This window comes from Protopterus annectens, chromosome 2.part2 (genome assembly GCF_019279795.1).
Source record: "Protopterus annectens isolate FY-2018-M chromosome 2.part2, PAN1.0, whole genome shotgun sequence".
Lineage (NCBI taxonomy): Eukaryota > Metazoa > Chordata > Ceratodontiformes > Protopteridae > Protopterus > Protopterus annectens.
The window spans coordinates 522,579,053-522,602,777 of NC_056730.1; the positions used below are offsets into that span (position 1 = coordinate 522,579,053).

Genomic DNA, 23,725 nt, shown 5'->3' on the forward strand with positions numbered 1-23,725 from the left:
TGAAGCACATAATGGGTGGCTACATGACTGCATGGTACCTGAACTAGTTCCCTGTATACACAGCTAGGTGGCTACTGTACTGCAAAAGTTGGCCAGTAAAATTGAAAGGTAGCTGACGACCCCATTAGCAGAGTCAAGAGAAGCTTGAACCTCACGACGGGTGGCCAGAAAATATGTGCATCTGCTCAGATTACCCTTAAGCACAGTTTTTGGCTACTGTGCTACCAGGGGTGGCTAGTAAAAACGAGCAGTGGCTGATAGACCTCACTAGCATAACCTGGGAGTGGAACTTGAAGTATATAAGACATGGCCTACCAAGTGCATATTCTCTGTTCCAGTTCTCTGTTGGCATTGCATTATTTCTGTTGTAGTATAAGTGTACATTTAGATGCACACATAGTCAGGATGAATGAATTCAGAGGTGCTAGGCATGATGTGTATTCAATAACGGTTTTACTGAACTGCCAGGGGGAGAGAATTCACATGGCACAAAGACCCACTTAGTGGTAACTCCATTTGAATGGTGCAGCTACAGTACCAACATTATGTAATATACATATATGCCTATATGTACTACATCCCCCTTACTTTAAAAGAAAGTTACATTAAATATGTACAGTTTAAATATAAATATATTGATTGTGAATATAATTTCATCTACACTGCATGTTCTTTTTCATATACAAAAATGCACTGAAATTTCAAAAGTGTTATATTATTGAAGAAGGTAGTTACTTCAGCACTTACTGACTCCATTTACACTGTATACAACTACTCTGAGGTTTAATTTCCTTAGTCAGTTTCCAAACCTGGTGTACAGAAAAAGTGCTTTCACCTATTCTCATGATACTGGCATGAGTAGCCGATTGTTATGATTTCATGTTGGCAACAGGATCATTCTGAACATCAAACTGAACGCCAAGAAATGTATCATTATTCCCTCAGGGTAAAACGGCATCCCCACTAATTATCACATTAATAACAACGTACTAAGCATGCATTCAGTCAGGAGGGACTTGGACACCCAGGTTGATAGCAATCTGACTTTTGACCACCACGTTGCCTCCGTTGTACAGAAGGCTTTCTACATGGCCCACCTCATAAACAAGGGTATTTCAGCCAGGAACAAGGAGGTCATAACATCCCTATACTCCTCCCTTATCAGACTCATTATTGAGTGCAGTGCCGCCTTCGTCATGTACCTTGCCAAGCACATACAGCAGCTGGAGAGACCACAGAGGTTCCGGACCAGGAAAATCCAGGGTCTCTAACATCTTTCCTATACAGATAGGCTAAAAGCCCTGTCCCTCTACTCAGTCTCGTACAGTCTGCTCACTTACGTGACCTGTGTCTGGCATACAAGGCCATCTCAGACCCAGCCTTGATGGGTCTGAGATGGCCTTGTATGCCATCTCAGACCCAGCCTTGATGGCGTTGTTGCATATCCGTAAGTCAAAATCCACTCACACAACCTGCATGCATGGACTTAACCTGGTCTGTGAAATTAATAGAAATTGCTGGCGGAATAGATTTGTGTCCCAAAGACTCCCCCATCTGTGGAATAGACTCACTTTCCATGTCAAGCAGAGTACCTCTCCAGCCCTCTTTAAGAGGGACCTGGATGACTGGATGGGTAACAGAAAATACACTTCTGGGATCCTACCTGTGTCCCTGCTGGACAGGGGAAACAGGTGCTGACTTTGAGGGAACATTGTCAAAATTCTGGGATAGGCTTATAAGGGTCTTCGGACCAATAGCCTGGTGTCATCCTATGAACAGTCTCCTTACTTTCTAGAGCTTGACACTGAGTTTCAGTAGCATTGTGAAAAGCACTTTCATACTGAGAGGCAGTAATACTTTACCTGACTCAGCACCTTGAGGTAGGACAACTAAACATGGCAAAGTCCAGCATGGCAGGGAAGAGCAGTCCCAACGACTGTGCAGCATTTGAGGTTTGAATTCCTTCAGGTTGATTCAAGATTACAAAGTGAAGATTTCTCCAACAGACACTTTTCAAAAGGTATCACTGAAAGCCACTTTTAGTGAAAAATAGAATAAGGTTATTTAGCAGGGGGCAGTCCCTCCTGCACCATTTATGTGAGGGGAGACCCCTTCCACAACTCCCAACTTATATGTGCCAACTCTGCAGTCACTTAACATTGAAGAAACGTGAAAACTCAGTAATCAAAGAATTTCAGTGAGGTCTACTTTACTTTGTTGTCCATCAGACAAGTCACTATCGAAATCTTATGACATTCCTTCCCAGAACTTGTCAGAGATTTGGGATGCATGGCTTGGCTTAAAAAGGCCCTTGTGGTTGTTAGCCTAGTAAGGACCTATGAACGTATGAGCACTAGGAGGTTTGCTTTGGAGTAAGCCCTAAATAGAACGAGAATAGATGTAGTTTTAAGTTGGGTACAGGGTGGGGGAGGGGTGACTGTGTGATGGACAATTGATCACAGAAAGGAAGACTTTAGGTGTGAAGCATATTTGGTGTTATGTGAGTAAGGTCTAGTCAAGAAGACTGGCTCCCCTAGAAGGACAGTTTGCTAATTGGTTTAGGGGATTGGCATTAATAAAGTTAAGGAACTACTATGAGTATTTGCTGTCTGTGTTATAGGTTTGCTATTTTATGGCCATGTAGTTGAAATCCCCCAGAATGATACTGCTGGATACTGTGGTTAGGAACTCCAGTCTGTTGAGGTAGGTGACATGGACAGGGATTCTGTAGCAGCAGTGATGGGACAATTGGTCTTTTCTGTTGATAGTATGTTGTTTGGGAGTTCACGATCATTACCTTGATAAATTTTCCTCAAGGGTATGATATTGAGGATAAGTATATATTAGGAACAATTTAGATGTGTAGTATTCAAGAGCCAGGAATGCCTCGAGGTCAGCCATTTTTTTCAGAATGCTAGTTGAGCAGTGCCAGATTTATAAAGGTGTGATTTGGATTTGCTATGTTGGAAGGTCTAGGAAGACTGACTCTGGCTAAAGTGGCACTAGAGGTATAGTAAGTGTATTTAACAATATGCAGAAGTCCTGAGGTGAGTGGGGTACATCCCTGAAAAAACAAGTTGTACTACTGAATTATCTCCCTTAAGATGATATACATTGAATCCCCTTGGAATGACACCAAATAACTAGCCACTGACTGTTATTTCCTGTTTATGTCGTGGCATCATGGGTAGTGATGGCTAGATGCTGCTCAAGACCAGCAGCTTCCCAGCTTCATTCACATACATTGAGAGCATAACTATGTTGCTCTTCATCTCCTCAGGATGGAGGATCTAAGATTGTTCACTCCTATGTGGGCAACAATTATGTTGTATGCATACTAGGGGGTATGAAGATCTAAAGGTCTTAATAACATCACAAATTCTCACATATGAAAGACAGTTAACAATCATTTTATCCTTGATCAGCCTGGTATGATGGGCATCTCTAACTACAGAGTCACCTATAATGAGAACGTTGTAATGTGCAGCAGTATGGTCTGGTGGTTGCCTTAAGCCTTAGGCATGCAGCCCTGGCATCTCTTGTTAGGGGAGGAACAGTGGGTATTGATGTAGTTGTAGTGGGTAAGGTGCAACTATGCTGCTGAGGTCTGGGGCTACTGCTGCATTGCCTAGGAGGCTTGGGACAGATGTTTTTAATAGCTCAGTATATGTGTTTGTGCTTTTATTGCTGTGATGTGGTAGTGAGTTGTATACAGGCAAAAGTGGTAAGTGGATGGTTGCCTCCAGTTTGAATAGATACTTACATCTTTCACAAGCATATTCTGTGCATGTGACAACAAGGGGTTGTCATTGAGCATGAAGCAGTTACTACACTACTTAAAGGTACATAATGCTATCAGACAGGCAACAAGGGATGTGAGGCAGACTGTGGTCATGTGGTGGCACAGAAGTAGTGTTCAATAAACTGTACGAGTTTACTCAGTCATGTAGAAATGTAGTAGGACAAAATACAGTATAGTTTAGTTGCATTAATGTAAAGTACTTGACAATGCAACAGTAAACTTAGTATGAGATGTAAAGTAAGGGGAGTGTAATATATTAAATACAGCCAGACAGTGCAGGAATGAGTGCCATAAATAATGGAACAGTGCTGTTTATTAGAGATACAGATGTACAGTGCAGTCACAAATATCTGGACAGTGCACTTTGCTAAAGATATGGCTGTATGATTGCAGGCACATGTGCCAAATTAATATAGGATTTGCTCAAGATGCAGTTAACATGATAAACAGTCAGGGAACTAGTAACACAATAGATAGACAAACAGAATCAGGAAATTTGCTTAGAAGCATAGAAGCAAAAGATATTCTTTGAAATTGAGATTTTTGGTCCCATGAATTAGGGTGATGAGTAAATGCACACACTGGCTGCTACGTAACATGTATTAGCATGCTGCTGTATATAGCACAGCTAGTAAGGGCTTGGTTCTCATGTCTGTTTGGACATTTCATCACAAACAAGCAGAAAATCGCACAGCTCAAAAATAGAGCAAGCTGTAGTGGTAATACAACAGAAAGACACAGACCTAACCATCTTCCACAAATAAGCCACTAGAACGGTGCTGTTTCCCCTTCTCCCACCAATGAAAATGACAAAAATATTTCCAAATTAAAAATTATTGCCAGCAAACATCAACAGTCTCAACATTAGATGAAAAACTCACTTTTCTGATGTCAAGAGCTCCGTAGTTTTTCAGTAAAATCATATGCACAGATTTGCAGCATCGGGCAGCTCAGTGCAGATGAGTATTAGCTGTGCAATGCATTTCAAAGTACAGGTAGTTTTAACTCCCACAACTTTATGTCAGAAGCATGCTTACCAACCCATCTGTCTAATTGAATTGTATACCGACTTATGTTTCCACATGCCCCTATAGAATAAAGGTAATTTGTTCAAGAGAGTTCTCCTGTAGAACCCTAGACATCAGAACACAGAGGAAGCAAAATACTGAGACATAATGCCCAATGCACAAAAGGACATAAAATGAAACTACAAGTGATTTTTGCTTATATATACCAACTCAATAGTAGAAATCTCCCAAACAAAGCAGTCACTGCTGGGGCCCATTTGCATTGGCAGTGATTTCCAATAGAAAACAACTGGCTTTGTGTTTCTGAGTGACTTGAGCTTCGGGCAATTGATTTGTGAGGAATTTTATCTTGGCCATCTACCATTGAACAGACACGGAATAACTTCAGCAAAATAGCAATCACATTTGTGCCGTATTTATATTCATTAAGAAGGCTATGTTCCTATGCCTGTATGTCTTACACATTTGAAAGTCAAAACCAATGCTTCATCAACTTGTATGCTAGTATAAACGTGCCCTGAATATACCTGTATTGAACTGAAAAGTTAAGAAGCTTTTTCTAATCTCTGATATTTCAGATGTTTAACTCTGGAAATATTTTAATAAATTTCTATGAGCTGTCTCCGTATTACTAATCCAAGCCTGAGAGTTCATACAAAAAGTAGAACTGCTAGAGTGTTAAGTTCTGTAGTATAGTCAGTAATTGAAAAGTTGAAAGTTTCTTATAATTGCCAGATCTTTTGTATCTTTTAACTTTCTCTAAGATTGTATTACTCAACATAACCTTGCCTTGAAAATAACTCCCCCCCCCCCCCCAAAAAAAAAAAAATCAGTGTGCATTTTCTTGCTTGGAAAGTCGAGACTACTTTAGTTGTCCAAGAAGTCAATCAAACAGCTAGTTGTTTAAAGTGCTGATATTTGCATCTGAGCTTACAATAATGCTTAGACTTAGCAGGCATGTAGAGAAAAAAGTAAGCCGATAAAAAAATATTAACTTTTGCAGAGCTACAGTCTGCTAGCAGCAGTTCAGTTTGGCAGACTGCGTATGACCTGGTTTTGCAAGTCGATTGCATCCCAGTACAAGCAGCTTTAAGTGAACCTGTTGAACTTGACTTTTTGTGCATCCACAGGTTAAGCAATGGGCTGGTAAACCATTTTTTCATGCTTGTTTAGGGGGGTATGCTTCTTTAGCCCCCTCCACCACCACTACCACCAGCAGTGAATCTGACAGTCGATACTTCTGTCCTAGGTTGGTAATCCTAACTTAGTGATCAGATATCACAGCGGACTTGGCTTTCTTTTCAGACTATATTACACATCAGTTTGTTGGAATTGATAGTGGTGAGAAAGTTATCCATGTTTGGTTGGTATTCCATTTTTGCATGAACTTTACGGTAGTTAAGTAGCACATCAGCAGGAACTGTGGAACAAAGTTGTTCTGTCTGCATTAGGGAGACATTTATTTGGAGTGGACCATAAGAGATGGTGTGTTTCTTTTGTCTCAGTATATTACAGGAGTTTCCAGCAACTTGTCAGGTTTCCTCAGTTGTTTATTACTCATGGAGTGCCAATAGCTAGTAGAACAGCTATTGTGCTTTGGAGATATCCTCAGATGAATCCATCTGCATCTGAATAAATCTGTCAGCTGACAAAATATGCCAAAATGGATTCTTTTTTATTTAATAAGTTAAGTGCTTTTGTTTACAAACTAAATGGAACTTCAAAACTAAATCAAATGTCATATCATCTTCCTTAAGTACAACAAAGTTGAATATGTTACAAATCATATTAATAATAAATTAAAAAATGTGAATATATAAAAAAATCCTTTCCAAATTCTACGACACACTAATTATACACAGTTTAAATAATTAAACCTATATGTCCACTATATTATCTTACTGGGTGAGCTTTGAGTAAGCATTTTATGTTGATCATCCCATCATCATCCCATTTAGTCCTGCCAAAAAATTATTAAAAGTCCTTCCCCAAATATTAGATTTAACATGCTCTACTACACTAAATATAAACCTTTTAAAATTAACACAACTGATTGTGTGCTTAAAGACACCATTATTGTCATATTTGTTTTTAATTTCCAAACAGCGTTCATATATTCTCCTGGTTGGCCTTCTTGTTGTTTCACCCACATAGGAGGCTTCTTACGATGTACAATGTGGAATGTAAAGCAATCCCATAGAATTACAGTCACATTTAATTTACATTGTATAATAATACTTTTATTAATATTTTTAAATACTGCAATAGTACTGTTATCAATATACCCGCATTACTTGCCAAAAACACAGTGCACTGTACTGGGCTTGGGCCAAATTGACATTATCTATGTATCTAGCTCACCAACAAAGATTTCAAGTTGCTGATTAAACCAGATGTCGAAGTTTTTTAGATGCCCTGTCCCTGCTTTGGAATTGGAGGATTACCTGTGTCTCTCCTCTCCTTTGTCTTATTTAGAGTGTTTTGTTCAAAGCACAGATGGAGCACATTAGAATGATCCTGGTGATGCCTTTGGGCACTGCCAAGTATAGTTTCTCCTCCAGTACTATTCCCAGTGCCCCTGATAATTACTTTTCTCCATCTCAGAATGATGACACCTCACACCTGGCTCCTGAAGGCATGGATATAGTGAAGTTTGGAGCTTCAAAACAATGTCCAGACTCCATTAGCTGCAAGAAAGTAGTTACCTGGAAGACATTTCTGAGATCTGCTATTTAGCAGGAACTAAGAGCATTGATATTTTTATGGCCCTGATATAGTCCTGCAGTATTAGCTTTCCCTTTGAAATGCTGGATGTTGGTATTGCACCGTTACACTTCACCAGCAGCTCTAGCCTTTCATTGTCCTATCCTATCCTGAATAAAACATCAATGCACCTAGATGTTTCCAAGGAACTTCTTAGGGATTTAATTTGGCTTAAGCTTTCAGTAAGGAATCGAACAAAAAACAGTTGTATCTTCCTTTTACTCAGCTAGGATTGTCCTGTTACTAAACATTTACTGAACAGTTCTGCTCTTGCATCTGGATTTTGATTTGTGAAGGTATTCATTATGTACTTTTGCTTTCTTTTTAAAAAAGAATGTGTACATTTTTACAAAACTATTTGAGTTTGTTGACATTGTTCCCTTGGATATGTAAGGACTAATCTTTTATTTATCTTATTGATATACATGGAGTCTTCAGTGTGTGTGTGTGTGTGTGTGTGTGTGTGTGTGTGTTGCCTGATCTAGGAGGCTACCCCCCTGTGACTCTGCTACATATATTTTGATTCCAAAATCACTGTACTTTGTAATAGGGTTAATACTCCTGCATACTGCAGCTTCAAGCATTTGCAGTTTTGCTATCTCAGAGATCACATATTATATGGTCTTTAGAGTATCAAGAGGCAACCAGATTGTTACTACTTAAGTTGTCCTGACACAGTCTATGTATCATCATTTCTCTTTCTTCAAGTTACATTTGTTTTCTCAGTGTCCTTGTGTAGCTTGTCTGCATTTAAGTAACCTGTGCAGAGTTTACATAGGCACCATCATGAGTCTTGTTCTAGTCACAGTTTTCACTATGTGGCTTCTACTTCCATTATGCTTTCCAGAGTGCCTTTTCACACACAACAGTCTTTTGAATCATCAGCATATGTATCAGACATTGTTTCTATTTGTCATTTAAGTGTTCAGAATTTTCCCAGCTCTCCTTGATTGCCAGAACGATGCAAGGGGTGCAGTGTTCTGAAGTGCAAATTTCATTGCTTTTCGACTTCCTCTATTGTAAGGCAGATTAATTGTGTTCTGTATAAAGGAACATGTCAGTACATCTGTGTTTTGCAGTAACACTTAATGAAGGCATTTAGTAAGAGTGACCTCCATACCATCCTTGTGGTACTTCACTTCACTGGTTTCCCAGACTTCGCACCAGTTAGTTTCACTTTGAGTCTTCTCCCCTAACTAGAGTCCAGCCTGCTTTTCCATGTAGGGAGGAGCTCTTGGATCATGTAGCCCAGGCAGGTATGACCCTAGCCCTGAGTAGCATCCTGCCATCACCCAGAATGATACCACAATACAAGAACAAAATGATTGACTTCAACGCTAAGCTTCTGGTGTCATTCTAAGGGGATCCAGTGTCTGTCTGCCTGGGATGACATGATCGACAGACCATGATGCTTTGCCAGAGATGGCCTGCACCTGTCGCCCCTGGGATTCTGGATACTGGCTAAGGCTCTTGCCACCCTTATAGTGCCTTTTTCAGCCAAGGTTCAAACGACAAACTCACCAACGTAGCAGGTATAAGCAAGCAAAATATGAGGGTAATGCTACTCAATGCTAGAAGTCTAAACCTCAAAATGCACTCACTCGAGGCACTCCTTAAAATGGAGAACATCGACATCTGTGCAGTGATGGAGACCTGGTTCAAGGCTCCAGAGATCATCCCTGCATTACCAGGTTATAACTCATACCACACCTTTTGGCCACCTAACCTGGATCGAAACACTAAAGGAGGAGGCATGTCTATGTTCATTAAGGATATCTACACCTCCAGGCTAGTTGCTCAACATAATGCATCTGAAATTATCCAAGTGCAACTAACACTGGGCAAGACTGCGTTCCAGATTGTAGCTTGTTACAGATCCCCCTCCATGCACCAGGATGCCCACTCCACGTTTCTTGATATACTGTGTAATGTTAAGGTACAGCCCAGTACCCTAATAATGGGTGATTTCAACTACCCCACCATCAACTGGGAAAACTACTCATGTACTAACTCATTTGCTCAACACTTTCTGGAGTTCATAAATTCCAATGCCCTGGATCAGCTTGTCCATACCCCCACCAGGGGCAGCAATATCCTGGACCTGGTCATTACCAATATGGGCAACTGCTATTCCACACTAGAGGTCAACTCCTCGCTGGTCAGATCCGACCACAAGTTAATCACCCTAGACATCAGCATCACTCCCCATCCCCCATTAAGGAAACCACCGTAAAAAACTTCTCCAAAGCCAACTTCATGCTTCTTAAAACAGAATTGGCAAGCTTCACGACACCCATACAGGCGGAAAATAGAGGTACGACTGCTGAATCCTATACAAATGCACTGTATAAGCACATACACGAGTGCATGGATTTTGCCTTCCCCAACAGAACCAAGACACTTTCCTCCAAAAAAAGGAAGCCAATATGGTGGTCCCCGGCCTTAAACTCTACAACAGAAGGAAGAAGCTGTTGCAAAAAAGAGTAAAATCCCCTGTTCAGCCTCAGTAAGAAGATGAGATCCCTCATAAAATCCTCCAAATCTAGTTACGAAAATAAAATTGCCACTGATTCTAAAGACAGCCACATATTGCCAACATCCTGGCAGATACGTTCATTGCAAACTTCACTCCCCCTCACCCTCCAAAGGGCCCATCACTATAGCGGAAGAATGCAAAGCCCCTGTAATCACCGCTGTACAAGTAAAGACCGCACTCACCAAAGCCAAGAACACAGCTTCCATGGGTCCTGACAACATCCCCAGGCTGCTTTCTGCACAAACTACAGAATGAACTGGCACCCCACCTAAGTACCATGTTCAATCATAGCCTCACTTCAGCCTTTGTGCATACCAAATTGCACACAGCAGTGGTTATCCCACTCCACAAAGGGCACGCCACCACTGACCCCGGGAACTACCACCCCATTAGCCTGACGAGCCGGGTCTGCAAGACCATGGAACGTATCATCTTGGAGCTTATAAACAAGGACATAAGTAACCTCCAAACTCTAGACCCCACTCAGTTTGGGTTTGTAAAAGGTAGGTCATGTCTCCTTAACCTGATTGACTTCTTTGAAGCAGTGACCAGAGCTGTGGGCGAGGGTAAGTTGGTGCACACAGCCTATCCTGACCTCGCCAAGACTTTCGACACCATCCCCCACTCTGGAATTATAGATAAACTCACTAGACTGGGCATAAATCCCTATGTCACAAGATGGGTGGCCAACTGGCTCACTGACAGAACCCACACAACACACTGTGAAAGTAGCCGACTCCAAATCCAACTTCAGACCAGTGACAAGTGGAGTACCACAGGGCTCAGTCCTGGGTCCCCTCCTGTTTGGCATCTACTTCTCAGAAATCCAGGCTAATACAGAAGGTCTTTGGCTAAAGAAGTTCGCAGACAATAGCTAACTAGGTGCCATAATAGAATCATCTAATGATGTGGGCATTCTACAAAGGGGCCTCACTGAGGCTGATGCTTGGTGTCAAAGTCATGGCCTCAAGCTCAATGCCAAGAAGTGCATTGTCATCCCCTTTGGGAAAAACACTGTACCCATCAACTACCACCATAAGCGGTAGCCTACTAAACACCGAAAGTGTGATGAGACCTTGGGACACAGTTGGACAGTAGTCCCTCCTTTGATAATCACATCTCCACAGTAGTCAGGAAATCCTTCTACGTGGCACACCTCCTCATAAAGGGGTTTACCACCAGATAAAAAGAGGTCATTGTTCCTCTCTTCTCATCCCTCATCAGACCCATTATGGAGTACAATGCCCCGTTTGGCATGTAGCTCGCAAGACGTCTACAAAAACTAGAAATGCCACAAAAATACCTCACTAAGAGGATTACCAGCATCAAACAGATACCATACGCAGACATTCTCAAAAAACTCCAGCTCTACTCCGTCGCTTATCGCCTACTCAGAGGTGACCTCTGCCTAACATACAAAGTCATGTCAAACCCAGATCCGTTGAACATGCTACACTTAAAGAAACCCCAATCCCTCCGAGCCACATGCTCCAGGAACCTAAACCTTGCCACCATAATAAACAGAACATACTGGAGGGATAGATCTCTGTCCCAGAGACTTCCCATGCTCTGGAACAGACTACCCATTCATGTCAGGCAAAGCTCCTCTTTAAGAAAAATCTCGACAATTTGATGTGAAATAGGAAATTCACCCCGGGGATCACTTCTGTGGCTCTGCTAGACAGGGGTGCAGGAAAACAACTTTCTTGGGTGGCGAAAGCTAGGGAAATTTTTTGGCTAGGCTTATATAGGTCCCAGGGCTGATAGCCTAGTACACAACGAAAGGTGGAAAAATGCACCAAAAATAAACCAATAAATCCTTTGAGGTGCAAAGCGAGAGACGAAAAAATATTCCACAACCGAATTTTATTAGCCAAAAGTAAAAACACAAACCAGACCAACGTAAAGTTCATAAACGCATTAACTATAAACAACAGCGTTTTCGTCTTATTTCACAGACTTCATCCATAGCCTAGTACTGACCTATGACTCTGGACCTCCCATTTTGTGAAGCTTCTTTTAAGATAGTATCAAAAACCTTAACAAAACCTTGTAAGACTTCTTTGCTCTGTCTTCTACTGCCATTTTGACTCACCACAATGGTTAGCTAGTCACTGACATCTTTGAAGGCCAAAAGACAAGACCGTCTCAATTAAATTTTATATATTTGTTACCAGGTGTGTGAGCTGGTCATATGACCCTTTGCAGTCACAACTTGGGCCATAAGGCAGAGACATATAGAAAGGTTTAAGCACATTTAAAGACATTGCAAGGCAGTGTGTAAACATTATGTACATGGAATTACTGGACAGAAGAGGAATAACAGATATAAATACTGCTGTAAGTAACCGGGATACTTAAATAAGAGGACATGCCATAATTTGCTATCTTTAAGTATTACTAAGATAGTACGGTAGTAAATGAAGTAATTTGCAATATGTACATTATGCATGAGGTAATAAAAACAAGGGGCCAGATTCAGTAAAGCCTACACTAAGTGTACATTGTATGTATTCAATAAAGTTATTATCACATTTTTTTGTGCTTTCTAGTCACTCAGCAAGATTACACTAAGTGTACATGTGATCTACACTTTGTGGTAACCTTTGTGAATCCCTGTCAGTATTTAAATCTGCAAGAATATCGATAGGAAAACTAAAATTAGGAGGAAGAAGGTGTGTGTTATATCTGTGCCGTCTGTTCAGAACATTGTACACTTAGTGTAAGCTTTATTGAATCTGGCCCAAGAATGCAGAGATATGCAGGCACTTGGAGTTGAACTGATGTGCTAAATGTTACATGAGATGTAAGGAAGTGAAGATCAGTGAGTTAGCCTTTGTCTGTAAAGCAGGAACATTTGAATTAGTTGTGCAGCTGAAGTTTAAGCTGCTTCCAGAAGACTCCAAGGTCATATAGTTTCCTAAGTTCCTGTGGGAAAGCATTCTAAGTGGAAGAGATATACTCAGAGAAGGCTGTTTCTGCAGTGGTGAGTCAGAGGAGGGCACATTAAGCTCTAGGACATGTTGATTGCAAAGGGAGTAGCCAGTAGTGAATGTTTTTAGCAAACATGATGGAGATGTGCAGTAGTAATCTTATGTAAGTTTATGGATTAGACAGTTGTACAAGTTGGATTTGGCAGTGTTAAGAAACCAGTTACTTTTCTGGATAGTTGCACATCTCTTAGCTGTCCAGATTTTTTGCCTCATAATTTTGGTCTGTCAAAAGCTAGTGGTTTCTCACAAATCATTGAGGACTAAGGTCACTAAATAATGGCAGACATTTGAGTTTCAGTTGTTTGTTTGTGTCCTTTGGCTTTTCCCGTTCAGGGGTCGCCACAGCGGAACTCCAGTCCGCTAATGATTGGCAGTAGATTTCTACGTGCTGGCTTGCCAGGCCTAACGCGCAACCTTCAACGAAGTAATGCCCATTCACGCATGTCGCCACACAGAAGACACTTAAACTGAGAATCGAACGGGCAATGTCTAACTGTGAGGCGACAACGCTACCGCAGCACCACCACCGCAGTATATTTGAGTTTCAGTCGTAATATCCTTAATAAAGGCATACTAATACATGACCTGTTATTCTAGCAACTTTCTAAGTTTATGAAAGCAATATTTAAAATCTGTCCATATTTTCTGAGTCTTTGTCCTCCCATTATTTTTGGCTTTGTCCAGATTTTTTGCTTTGAGAGTTTAAAAGGTATTGATAGTAGTGCAGAGATCTTCTATATTATTTGCCATCAATTAAATTGTAGGATTTTGATTTCTGTCTTTTGGGTCAGAAAGATGTTTGCTGATTAGCCTAGTGCAGTAAATAAGGCATATTCTACCCTAGGAATCAGTACATTGATAGGTAGTGCTTTTCTAGATTCATGATGAGAAGTTGTGAGATGTTATAGACCGATTCCAACTGGTTTAATACTTTTGAATCTGTAAGTGTGCATGTTGATGGAAGGAGAGTATTTCATCTGCTGTCACCCCCAGATGTTTTTGTTGTTGCACTGCTGGTAAGGCATTCCTACGCAGGTCTGTTATAGTGGGCTGTGGAGAACCATGAATTTTTTTGTTGCCCCCAGCTACTTGACATTATTTTTTGTGTGTGTGTGTCTGTGTGTGTGTATTACTAGTTCACCTTCAAATGCCTAATTCCATATCTAAGAAAAGTCTAACTGCAGTTTATTTTAAAGTGAAGATGCGTCTTTGAGATTAGGTCAGGAATACAAGGTCTGCATACTAAGCTGAAGTAAGTCAGTGGGAAGGTTATTTATGTACAAGGAGAAAATACGGGATCCAAGTATGGAACTTATGAATCAATTTTAGAGGGTGATCCTGTCCATGGAGTGTCCCTGTTAGTGGGCAAACAACATTTTTTTTATTGGATAGGTAGTTTAGGAACAAATTTCAGTGAGCACACCTCATACTTTTGGTGGCAGATTAGAGTTATCTACATTTTGACTTAATGCATTTTCTTTTAAGGCACCTGTAAAATATCAGTAGGTTTAGAACTTCTAGAGCAGAGTTTTCAGTCATGATAAGCAATGAACATCAGTATTTGTCATGCTTCTCATTTCTGTATATTACCTGACTTTATCTACTCAATCTTGCTTTTCTGATTTTTGTCCACTCTGACACCCACTAGGGATGAGTGGAGTTGTGGAAATTAAGCAGACTACTTTGTTGCTCCTGTAAGCTAATGCACTGCACTCTGGAAGTATAGACTGTAGCTTAATAAATGCCTGTTGCTTTAAGGTCTTCTACCTCTGCTTTTAGTGTAAAAATTATTAAAATGTAATTGCTTTACCAACATACCTGTGAACAGTGGGCTGCCAGGAATTGCTAACACAAGCTGAGAAACCTCAACCTTGCAGCTGATGTTTCCTGTCTTAACACATCCTCTTTTAGCTTACTGTCATTTTTTTCCAAAATCTCTTTATTTGAATTTTCATATATTAACAGAGATACATCCAATCAAACACACAAAACAAACAGTACATACAAAAAGGAAGTATTCAAAAAACTAGTAACACAAGAAATATATATATATATATATATATACATTATATACAACAGAAGTCACTACATCATCAAATGGAGTATAAAAGGTTTTTAACACCACTTAAGAAAGTGAGGGATAGTATGAGAGAGATTTTATGAAGAAGATAAATATAGAAATTCAACCACTTATTATACTTAATGCTGTCATTTTATGTTTAAAAGTTAGATCAACTCTAATTTATGCTTCATGTCAGCCATGTTTAATCTTTGTTGACTGCATGTGTAGTACCACAAAACCACAACAGGTGGTGATGTCTATACAGTATACTGCTGAAAATTTTCTAAGCCCTGACCTACATTTAAAGTCCCGCCTAATGCAGTTGCACTTGAGAGCTTAGGGATACCGACTGACAAGTAGCTAGGGTCGCCACTAATAGGTCGCCTTTGTCAATTTATCATCCAGAAGCACTCTTTGCTTTATGATTATGAAGGGCATGTGGTATATAAGAAACTGTTCTGTTAAAATATGTATGTATTTTCCCAAATATGTATGTATTTTCCCATTCAGATGCATCAGCCTGCATGGACCAGGACTTTGCACATAATGGCTTGTTATATCTTGTGGATGCTTTGTCTGTGAAAGGAAAGTAAATCTGGGGTGTTCTTTTTTGACCTAGGTTAAGACACATTTTCAAATAGATTAATATATGGCTCTTCAGTGCTGTCAGTATTCTTTTGAAGGACTATTTTTCACAAAATCTGAAAAAAACATAATTATGCTACTTTGTGCATATAATGCAAATAGTACTCTGTATTTTCCTAATCACTCTGCCCTGCTGGAAAGGACATTTTGCTTACAACTGATTTTTGTAAAATGTATCTGCTTTGTAAGCAAGAGTCCCACCTGTTATGTTTTCCTACATGTAATGTCAGAATTATTTCTAAGCATCATGCAGCAGTTATTCAATTAGGCCTGGGTAAATGAGGCAAATAAAATTACTCAAAACAAACAACAAAATAATATTTTCATTTATGTCTGTATTTTATGTAGATCATTACCTAATTTGCCGGGATGGAAATTGAGGCAGGTAGCTGAAACATAACTGGAATCTCAAACACTGTGCAACATAAATATGTAATTAAATGGTAATGACTTCCAGTCAGCTGAGCTGTGGGAACCAATAAAAGCAAGGGCTTACTAAAAGTGAAGTAAGCCATCTCTGCTGACCTAGCCAAACAATTTAAAAATGCAATTTAAACCAAGGTGAACATCTGCCCAACAAAAAATATATGATTCAGAAGATGTTAATTTTCTAGACATTATCAAAAGGCAAAATTGGGTATCTAATGATTAAAGTTGCTGATTCAAGATATCTGTTTCAGTCATAGATCACAACAGAGTGTCTGCCCAAATACAGTATTCCTTAAGAAGCACCAACAGTTAATAATAAAGCAGTCCACGAACCATGCAGTCCATATAAAAAATCAACCATGAAATAACAAAATCTGTATACCATAGCATAAAGTGGAATCAACAATATTAATTGCATATAGCCAAATCAAGCACATTTCAACATAATTATACTAAAACCTTTTATATAAACCATAAATATATAAATCTCAGAAAATATAACTTTAGCTACCTAATCGAGAGTTTCCTAGATTTTAATGTGGGCTTATATTTTCTGAGATTTATATATTTATTTATTTATGTGCATGTACATCTTTATATACGTCTTCTTTTTCTTTCTGCTGCTCCCGTTAGGGGTCGCCACAGCAGATCAACTGTTTCCATTTCTTCCTGTCCTCTGCATCTTGCTCTGTCACACCAACCACAAGCATGTCCTCTCTCATCACATCCATAAACCTTATCTTAGGCCTTCCTCTTTTCCTGTTACCTGGCAGCTTCATCCTTAGCATCTTTTTCCCAATATACTCTGCATCCCTCCTCAGCACATGCCAAACTAACGTAATCTTGTCTCTCTGGCTTTGTCTCCAAACCTTCCAACCTGGGCTGACCCTCTGATATACTTATTCCTAATCCTGTCAATCCTCGTCACACCCAGTGCAAATCTTAACATCTTCATCTCTGCCGTGTCAAGCTCTGACTCCTGCCTTTTTTGTCAGTGCCACTGTCTCCAACCCATATAACATAGCTGGTCTCACTACCCTCTTGTAGACCTTCCCTTTCACTCTTACTGGTACTCGTCTGTCACAAATCACTCCTGACACTCTTCTCCACCCACTCCATCCTGCCTGTACTCCCTTCTTCACCTCTCTTCCACACTCAGAATTACTCTGAACTGTTGATCCCAAGTATTTAAACTCATCCACCTTCGCCACCTCTACTCCCTGCATCTTCACCATTCGTCTGTCCTCCCTCTCATTCACACACATATATTCTGTCTATGTCCTGCTGACCTTCACTCCTCTTCTCTCTAGAGCATATCTCCACCTCTCCAGGGTCTCCTCCACCTGTTCCCTACTCTCACTACAGATCACAATGTCATCTGCAAACATCATAGTCCACTGGGACTCCTGTCTGATCTCGTCTGTCAACGTGTCCATCACCATTGCAAATAAGAAAGGGTTCAGAGCTGATCCTTGATGTAATCCCACTTCCACCTTAAACACATCCATCACTCCAACCGCAGACCTCACCGCTGTCACACTACCCTCGTACATATCCTGTACCACTCTTACATACTTCTCTGACACGCCCGACTTCCTCATACAATACCACAACTCCTCTCTAGGCACCCTGTCATATGCTTTCTCTAAATCCACAAAGACACAATGCAACTCCTTCTGACCTTCTCTGTACTTCTCCATCAACACTCTCAGAGCAAACATCGCATCTGTAATGCTTTTTCCTGGCATGAAACCATACTACTGATCACTAATTATCACCTCCCTTCTTAACCTAGCTTCCACTACTCTTTCTCATAACTTCATGCTGTGACTGATCAATTTGATCCCTCTGTAGTTACTACAGCTCTGCACATCACCCTTATTCTTAAAAATCGCTGGTAAAACACTTTTTCTCCATTGCTCAGGCATCCTCTCACTTTCCAAGATTTCATTAAACACTCTAGTTAAAAACTCCACTGCCATTTCACCTAAACACCTCCATGCTTCCACAGGTATGTCATCTGGACCAACAGCCTTTCCATTCTTCATCCTCTTCACAGCTATCCTTACTTCCTCCTTGCTAATCCACTGCACTTCATGATTCACTATCCGCACATCATCCAATCTTCTCTCCCTCTCATTCTCTTCATTCATCAGCCCCTCAAAGTACATCTGCTCAACACACTATCCTTATATAAATTTTTATTATTTTTTATTTATGTGGTTTATATAAAAGGTTTTAGTATAATTATGTTGAAATGTGCTTGATTTGGCTATATGCTATTAATATTGTTGATTCCACTTTAATGCATTTATGCTATAGTGCAAGTTGATTGATAGATGTATTTAAATGAATTGTGACCACTGTTTATCTGATGGTCTGAAGAAGCTTTTATGCGAAAGCGCTTACCTATTTTTAAATAAAACAGATTTTGTTATTTTATGGTTGATTTTTTTATGTGGACTTCATGGTTCGTGGACTGCTTTATTATTAACTGTTGGTGCTACTTGTTTTTTATTGAGCAGTACCACATTTGCCCCTTATGGTGTGCCACTTTGTTTTTTGTACAGTATTCCTTAAGTTTAAGTAATAACTGAATCACAGTAGATGCCATAAGACTTTCAAAATACTTTGTCTAATATGTTTCATTTATGAAAAATGGAAAGATGTGAGGTGTGACATGAATACTGACACAAAAGTTATGATATAGTAATAAATTTAAACTGCTCACTTGAGATATAGTGGCCCCGTGAGACAGAGGGATAAAGCCCTTAGTGCTCCCCAGATGACCCATGTTCAACTTGTGGAACAGGTGCTGGAGGGCTGTGCCGAGAAGAATGGCACTAAGTGTCTTAATGCTGGCTTTCCTATCTTGGATGGGGGGGGGCAGCCTAGCCTTGCTGCTGCAATAGTCATTAATAGTCTAGCAAGCTCCTCCTGCAAGTGGTGTGCCAGTTGGTCAGGAGAATGCAGGGAAGGGCAGATGCATCACCAAAAGGCAGAAATTTGAAGATGGCAAGGCTCCTGCAGAGTGATGGGGAATATAGGGGCTAGTCACTGGCAGCAGGTTAACTGTGCACCAGTGTCCTTGCTCTCCTCACCAACCCCATGAGTCTGGTTAAGCCCAGGAAGAGGATATGGCTGGTCCAGTAGACATAGTAAGTGAGGAGATGGGCTGGTTGCAGCTGATAGTAAACTGTGGGGAGGGGAAAATATTCTCTCTGAGATGATAATTGCATCCAGAATGTTCATAATTATTTTTATCTTTCAGTCCGTTAAGCAGGCACTGTCCCATCAATTTATACGTTTGACAAATTTATATTAATACTTCAGTCACATGATAGCTTTCCGCACTGCAAATGTTTGCTTTCTGTATTCTTCTTAAGAATATTTTTACTGGTGTGACTTTTTGCTTTCACTAAATAAGTGGGTTATGTCCCTTTTGTTTCCAGCCCATATAAAGTGCTTTACAGTAATTTTATAAGTAAACATTCTGGTAAGCGAATATAGTTAAGCAGTTGTACATGATAGTTTTACTGGTGCATGCTACTTATAAATCTGTCTCTTCTCTTCCCACCATATTGCTGTAGACCTTCACTAATGTAGTCAGATGTTGACACTGACAAAACATTTTTTTTATTACAGTGGTTGGTGAGAAGGAAAAAGCTACTGGTACTGTCAATGTGCGAACCCGAGACAACAAGGTCCATGGAGAGATGACGGTCAACGCGACCATAGAAAAACTGAAGGCACTACTAAAATGCCGGACAAAACATGCAGAGGAAGAGTTCTAACCTCATCTTAGAGCATGTCTTATAATCTGCCATGTCCTTTACTAAGGACAAGAACCATGTCTTATGTTCTGAAGATAAGCATCTCTATAGAAAAATGATTGTATTTCCTCTGCAGAAGGAAGTTCTTCAGCCTGGACGTAGCTGTGCAAAGACTAATTGTAATCTCTTGGCACCTTGGCATTACTTTCTACAATAAAAATAAAAGGTTTCTCAAGAAAAATGTTGTTGTTCCTTCTTTTGTAATTAACATCCCATTGCTTGGGATTAAAGCTGGGTTTGTGGTTTATTTATGCTGAGTAAATAAATGGAAGGGATGTTATATTTTTGCCTTACACCAAGTAAAGTAATTTTGTTTTAGTAAGTTATGCCTCAACTTTGTTTCTTATTTCAGATCCTACTGAGGGTCTTTTTCTACACTGGTATACAAATACTTCTAACTTGTCCAGTCTCTTTAAGCATCTATTACCATGACACACCAGTACAATATCAGTTTGATAACACTTTCTGGGTTTCAAAAATAGCAAAGTAACACCTGTCCCTGTTATCCAGATGGTACAATGTCTAAGCCCTCTAACTGCTGTAGTAGCCAGTAATCATGCAAACTCCATTTTGTCTACTTTCTGGTAAGTAATTGGCAGCAGATTTTATAGATAACTGCTAATATTGTTACAGTGTAGTGCAGCATTATGTGCCTACACCACGTACATCTAACAGTAGGTTTCAGAATGAGAGACAAGAGAATTTTCATTGGCTTAGTGGCCACCAGCAAAGACAGATGCAGGCATCATGACCTCTGGTAATCTTAAAGTGACCGGGACACATATGACTGTAGAGGAAACATAAATTCTACAGTTATCACCTCTAGCATAAAGAGCTGTAGTTTATCCAGAAGTTAGAAAACAGGTAGACTGGATGGGCCGAGCTGTCCATATCTGTGGCATATTGTCTGTTTCCATAATGATGTTAGGATAACAACAGCAGAGCATCTCTATAAAACAATGCAACATGATGCATAATTTGAGAGGCCATATTTTCATATAACTACAAGGGGGCAACAAAGTTTGAAGAATAAATTATATGTGAAGATGTTGGGTAATCTTAAAATATGCTCAGAAAAGTGAAGTCTTAAAGTCCTTCAGTGCCATATGCAAGTTATGCTGTGAAAAATGATTTTAGCTTTAGAAACCAGATTTGACAGAAGGCAGGCATGATTTGGATTTGTGATCTCTATCATTTCAGTGAGCTGTAAATACTGTCCCTTGGTCTTTTGATCTCTGTACCATTTCAATGAGCTGTTTATTCAGTGCCATACCACCTGCCCCCCCCCCAACCCCTGTGCATGGAATTGCCTCCTCTCTGTTCAACTCATTGTTGTATTTTGGCATGTTTCTGCAGGAGGCCAGGAAACCTTCTGCCAGGAAATCATAACAGTCCAAATGGAAGTGATTTTCTGTCTGGTGCCTTTCTCATAACCAGGATCCATTTTCTGTGGGAATCCCTCTGGTTCTGTCTTATTTGTGTGAATTGCTCCATGCTGGGTTAGCATATTCTATTAAAGCTCACCTTTCAGCTATTTCTGCTTGCCTGCCATTGACTCCTGTTGCTTCCAGGCAATGGAAGTTGTTGGAGGACTGCTAAACTGATGTGCAGACTTTAAAAGTATAATTCCCACTTTGTTGTTTATCTTAGAAGGATGCTGTAAGCAAAAAGTTTTTTTTTTCCTCTGTAATATGTGTATAATAAATTTACTGAAGTCAAGTGCACATTACTCTGTGAAGTAGTTATGTGAGGTATGCAGTGTTTTTTTAAATGTAAGATGATGGGAGTCTTACTGCTGATAATAGGTTCATAGATAAGTACAAATGATCTGCAGGCTATTTCAAGACTAGCCAAAAAACCCTATTCAAAGTTTCCCTCTAACCACAAAGAGGGCAAGACGGGTTCCTATTACAAGACCAAAGACTCTTGATCGAACATTAAAGACTGAAAAGGCAAAATATCGAAGTGGCTTTTAAGCAAATTCTTTCCCTGGGAAAGAATTCGCTTGACCACTTTGTTACTTTGCCGTTTTCGCACTGTAGTGCGGTCTCGGAGTTGGTATATTTAAGTAGGGGGTATGGGGGTGTGTGGGGGTGAAGCCCCCCTCTTAATGTAATGTTTTAAAGTGTTTTCTTTTTTTTTTCTTTTTTTTTTTTTTTTTTGTTGTAACAGCGATTTGTTCTGACAGTTCGACATTGTACACTTTCACTTACATAGGGTTGATTAATCACTGTTCGCTTTTTTAAACATTCAATGATGTAATATAGACCCGAGCAAGACAAGATATACAAGGAAAGAATTTGAGGCTGCCCATCCAAATATCTAGGTTTACCTCGAAGGTGACAATGGTACTACTCTACTTGACATGTACTGGAAGTTTGGTCCAGAGGTGAGAAATATGTTGGGATATAAATCTGTCGTGCCAAAGTGTCTTATTTATCTGATGATAAAGGTTTAGTTCCTTTAACCAAGTATGGGAGATCAAATAGGGATGGATCTTTCATGGCTTGTAAGGCTTTACATAGATATCCACAGAGGAGTCTGTAAGTGACTCTGAGTAAAGAAAAATTGCTGCCAGTCTCTCCTGATAAAGATTTTTAGTTATGAATATTTTTAGTTATGAATCTCTGAGGTCTCATACATTTTGTGATATGTGTAGATGAAGACCATCCCAAAAGGTGCATTATATTCAATAATGGGTCTGATAAGATGCGAGTAAAGGAGATTTAATGCTTTTTTTTGGGATCTAGTAGAGATGCCTTTTGAAATTAGATGGGACAGATAAAAGGCTTTCAGAACTCCTGTGGGTACATGATGGTCCATTACAACAGTGTCAGTGTCAGGTTGGAGGGGTGCATCTCCTATATGGTAACTAAAACTGTTTTGCTTACCAAAATGAACTATGCTACATTTTTACATTGAATTTGAGACTGAGACCATTGTCCTTGCATCAGTTGTTAACATGGTCTAAGCCTTGTTGGAGCAACTGTGAGTCAGTTGAAGATCAAATAATGCCACTGATGTTAAAGCAAGATAGTACTAATTTTTCATAACTTCATTGTATCTGCTATTTATGCTGTACTAAGATAAAGGCTAGATATAAGTACTATAAGGTTGTGATCTGGAGTTCGTAATGGAAAGATGTTGAAGTGAACAGATCATACGTATGCATTACATTATGGTGGTTCCCTTAGTGTTGTGCATATTGGTAGAAGTGTCCACTAAAATCATGTAAAATGATACTTTTCTAACATATGAATTGAGCTATGCCATGAGACTGATGAACTATTAGCTGGTCATTTTAATCTCTCAGCAGAGCTTTGCAGTTATAGATAAACTACCTGTAGGCTCAGACAATTAATCAGGAAGTGACTGAACCATGAACTTTGATACATCTGTATGGAGAAATATTAAAACTAGTATTTTAATAGGAAGTTACAAATACTTCAGTGAAAATAAATGAAATTTCCTACATTGAATGGAATTCAAGCAAATGTATACCTAGTAACACCGGTCTCTTCAGTATAAATCACAGCAATACATGCAATATGTTTAGTGATAACCAAGACACTTAAAGGCTAAACATCAATTACCAGAGTATTCAAGTTGATTTTCACATCTGGGAGGGAAGTTG

At 39.7% G+C, this 23,725-nt stretch overlaps 1 protein-coding gene across 1 annotated transcript in view; it reads left to right on the forward strand.

Annotated features, from left to right (window-relative positions):
* LOC122795693 (threonine--tRNA ligase 1, cytoplasmic-like) overlaps positions 1 to 20,272 on the forward strand; it is an 846,051-nt gene extending 825,779 nt beyond the window's left edge. The window contains exon 18 of the mRNA XM_044063990.1: positions 19,904 to 20,272. Within this exon, the coding sequence (XP_043919925.1) occupies positions 19,904 to 20,052 (149 nt within the window). The 3' untranslated portion in view covers positions 20,053 to 20,272. The remainder of the gene's footprint in view (positions 1 to 19,903) is intronic.
* The last annotated feature ends 3,453 nt before the right edge of the window (positions 20,273 to 23,725 follow it).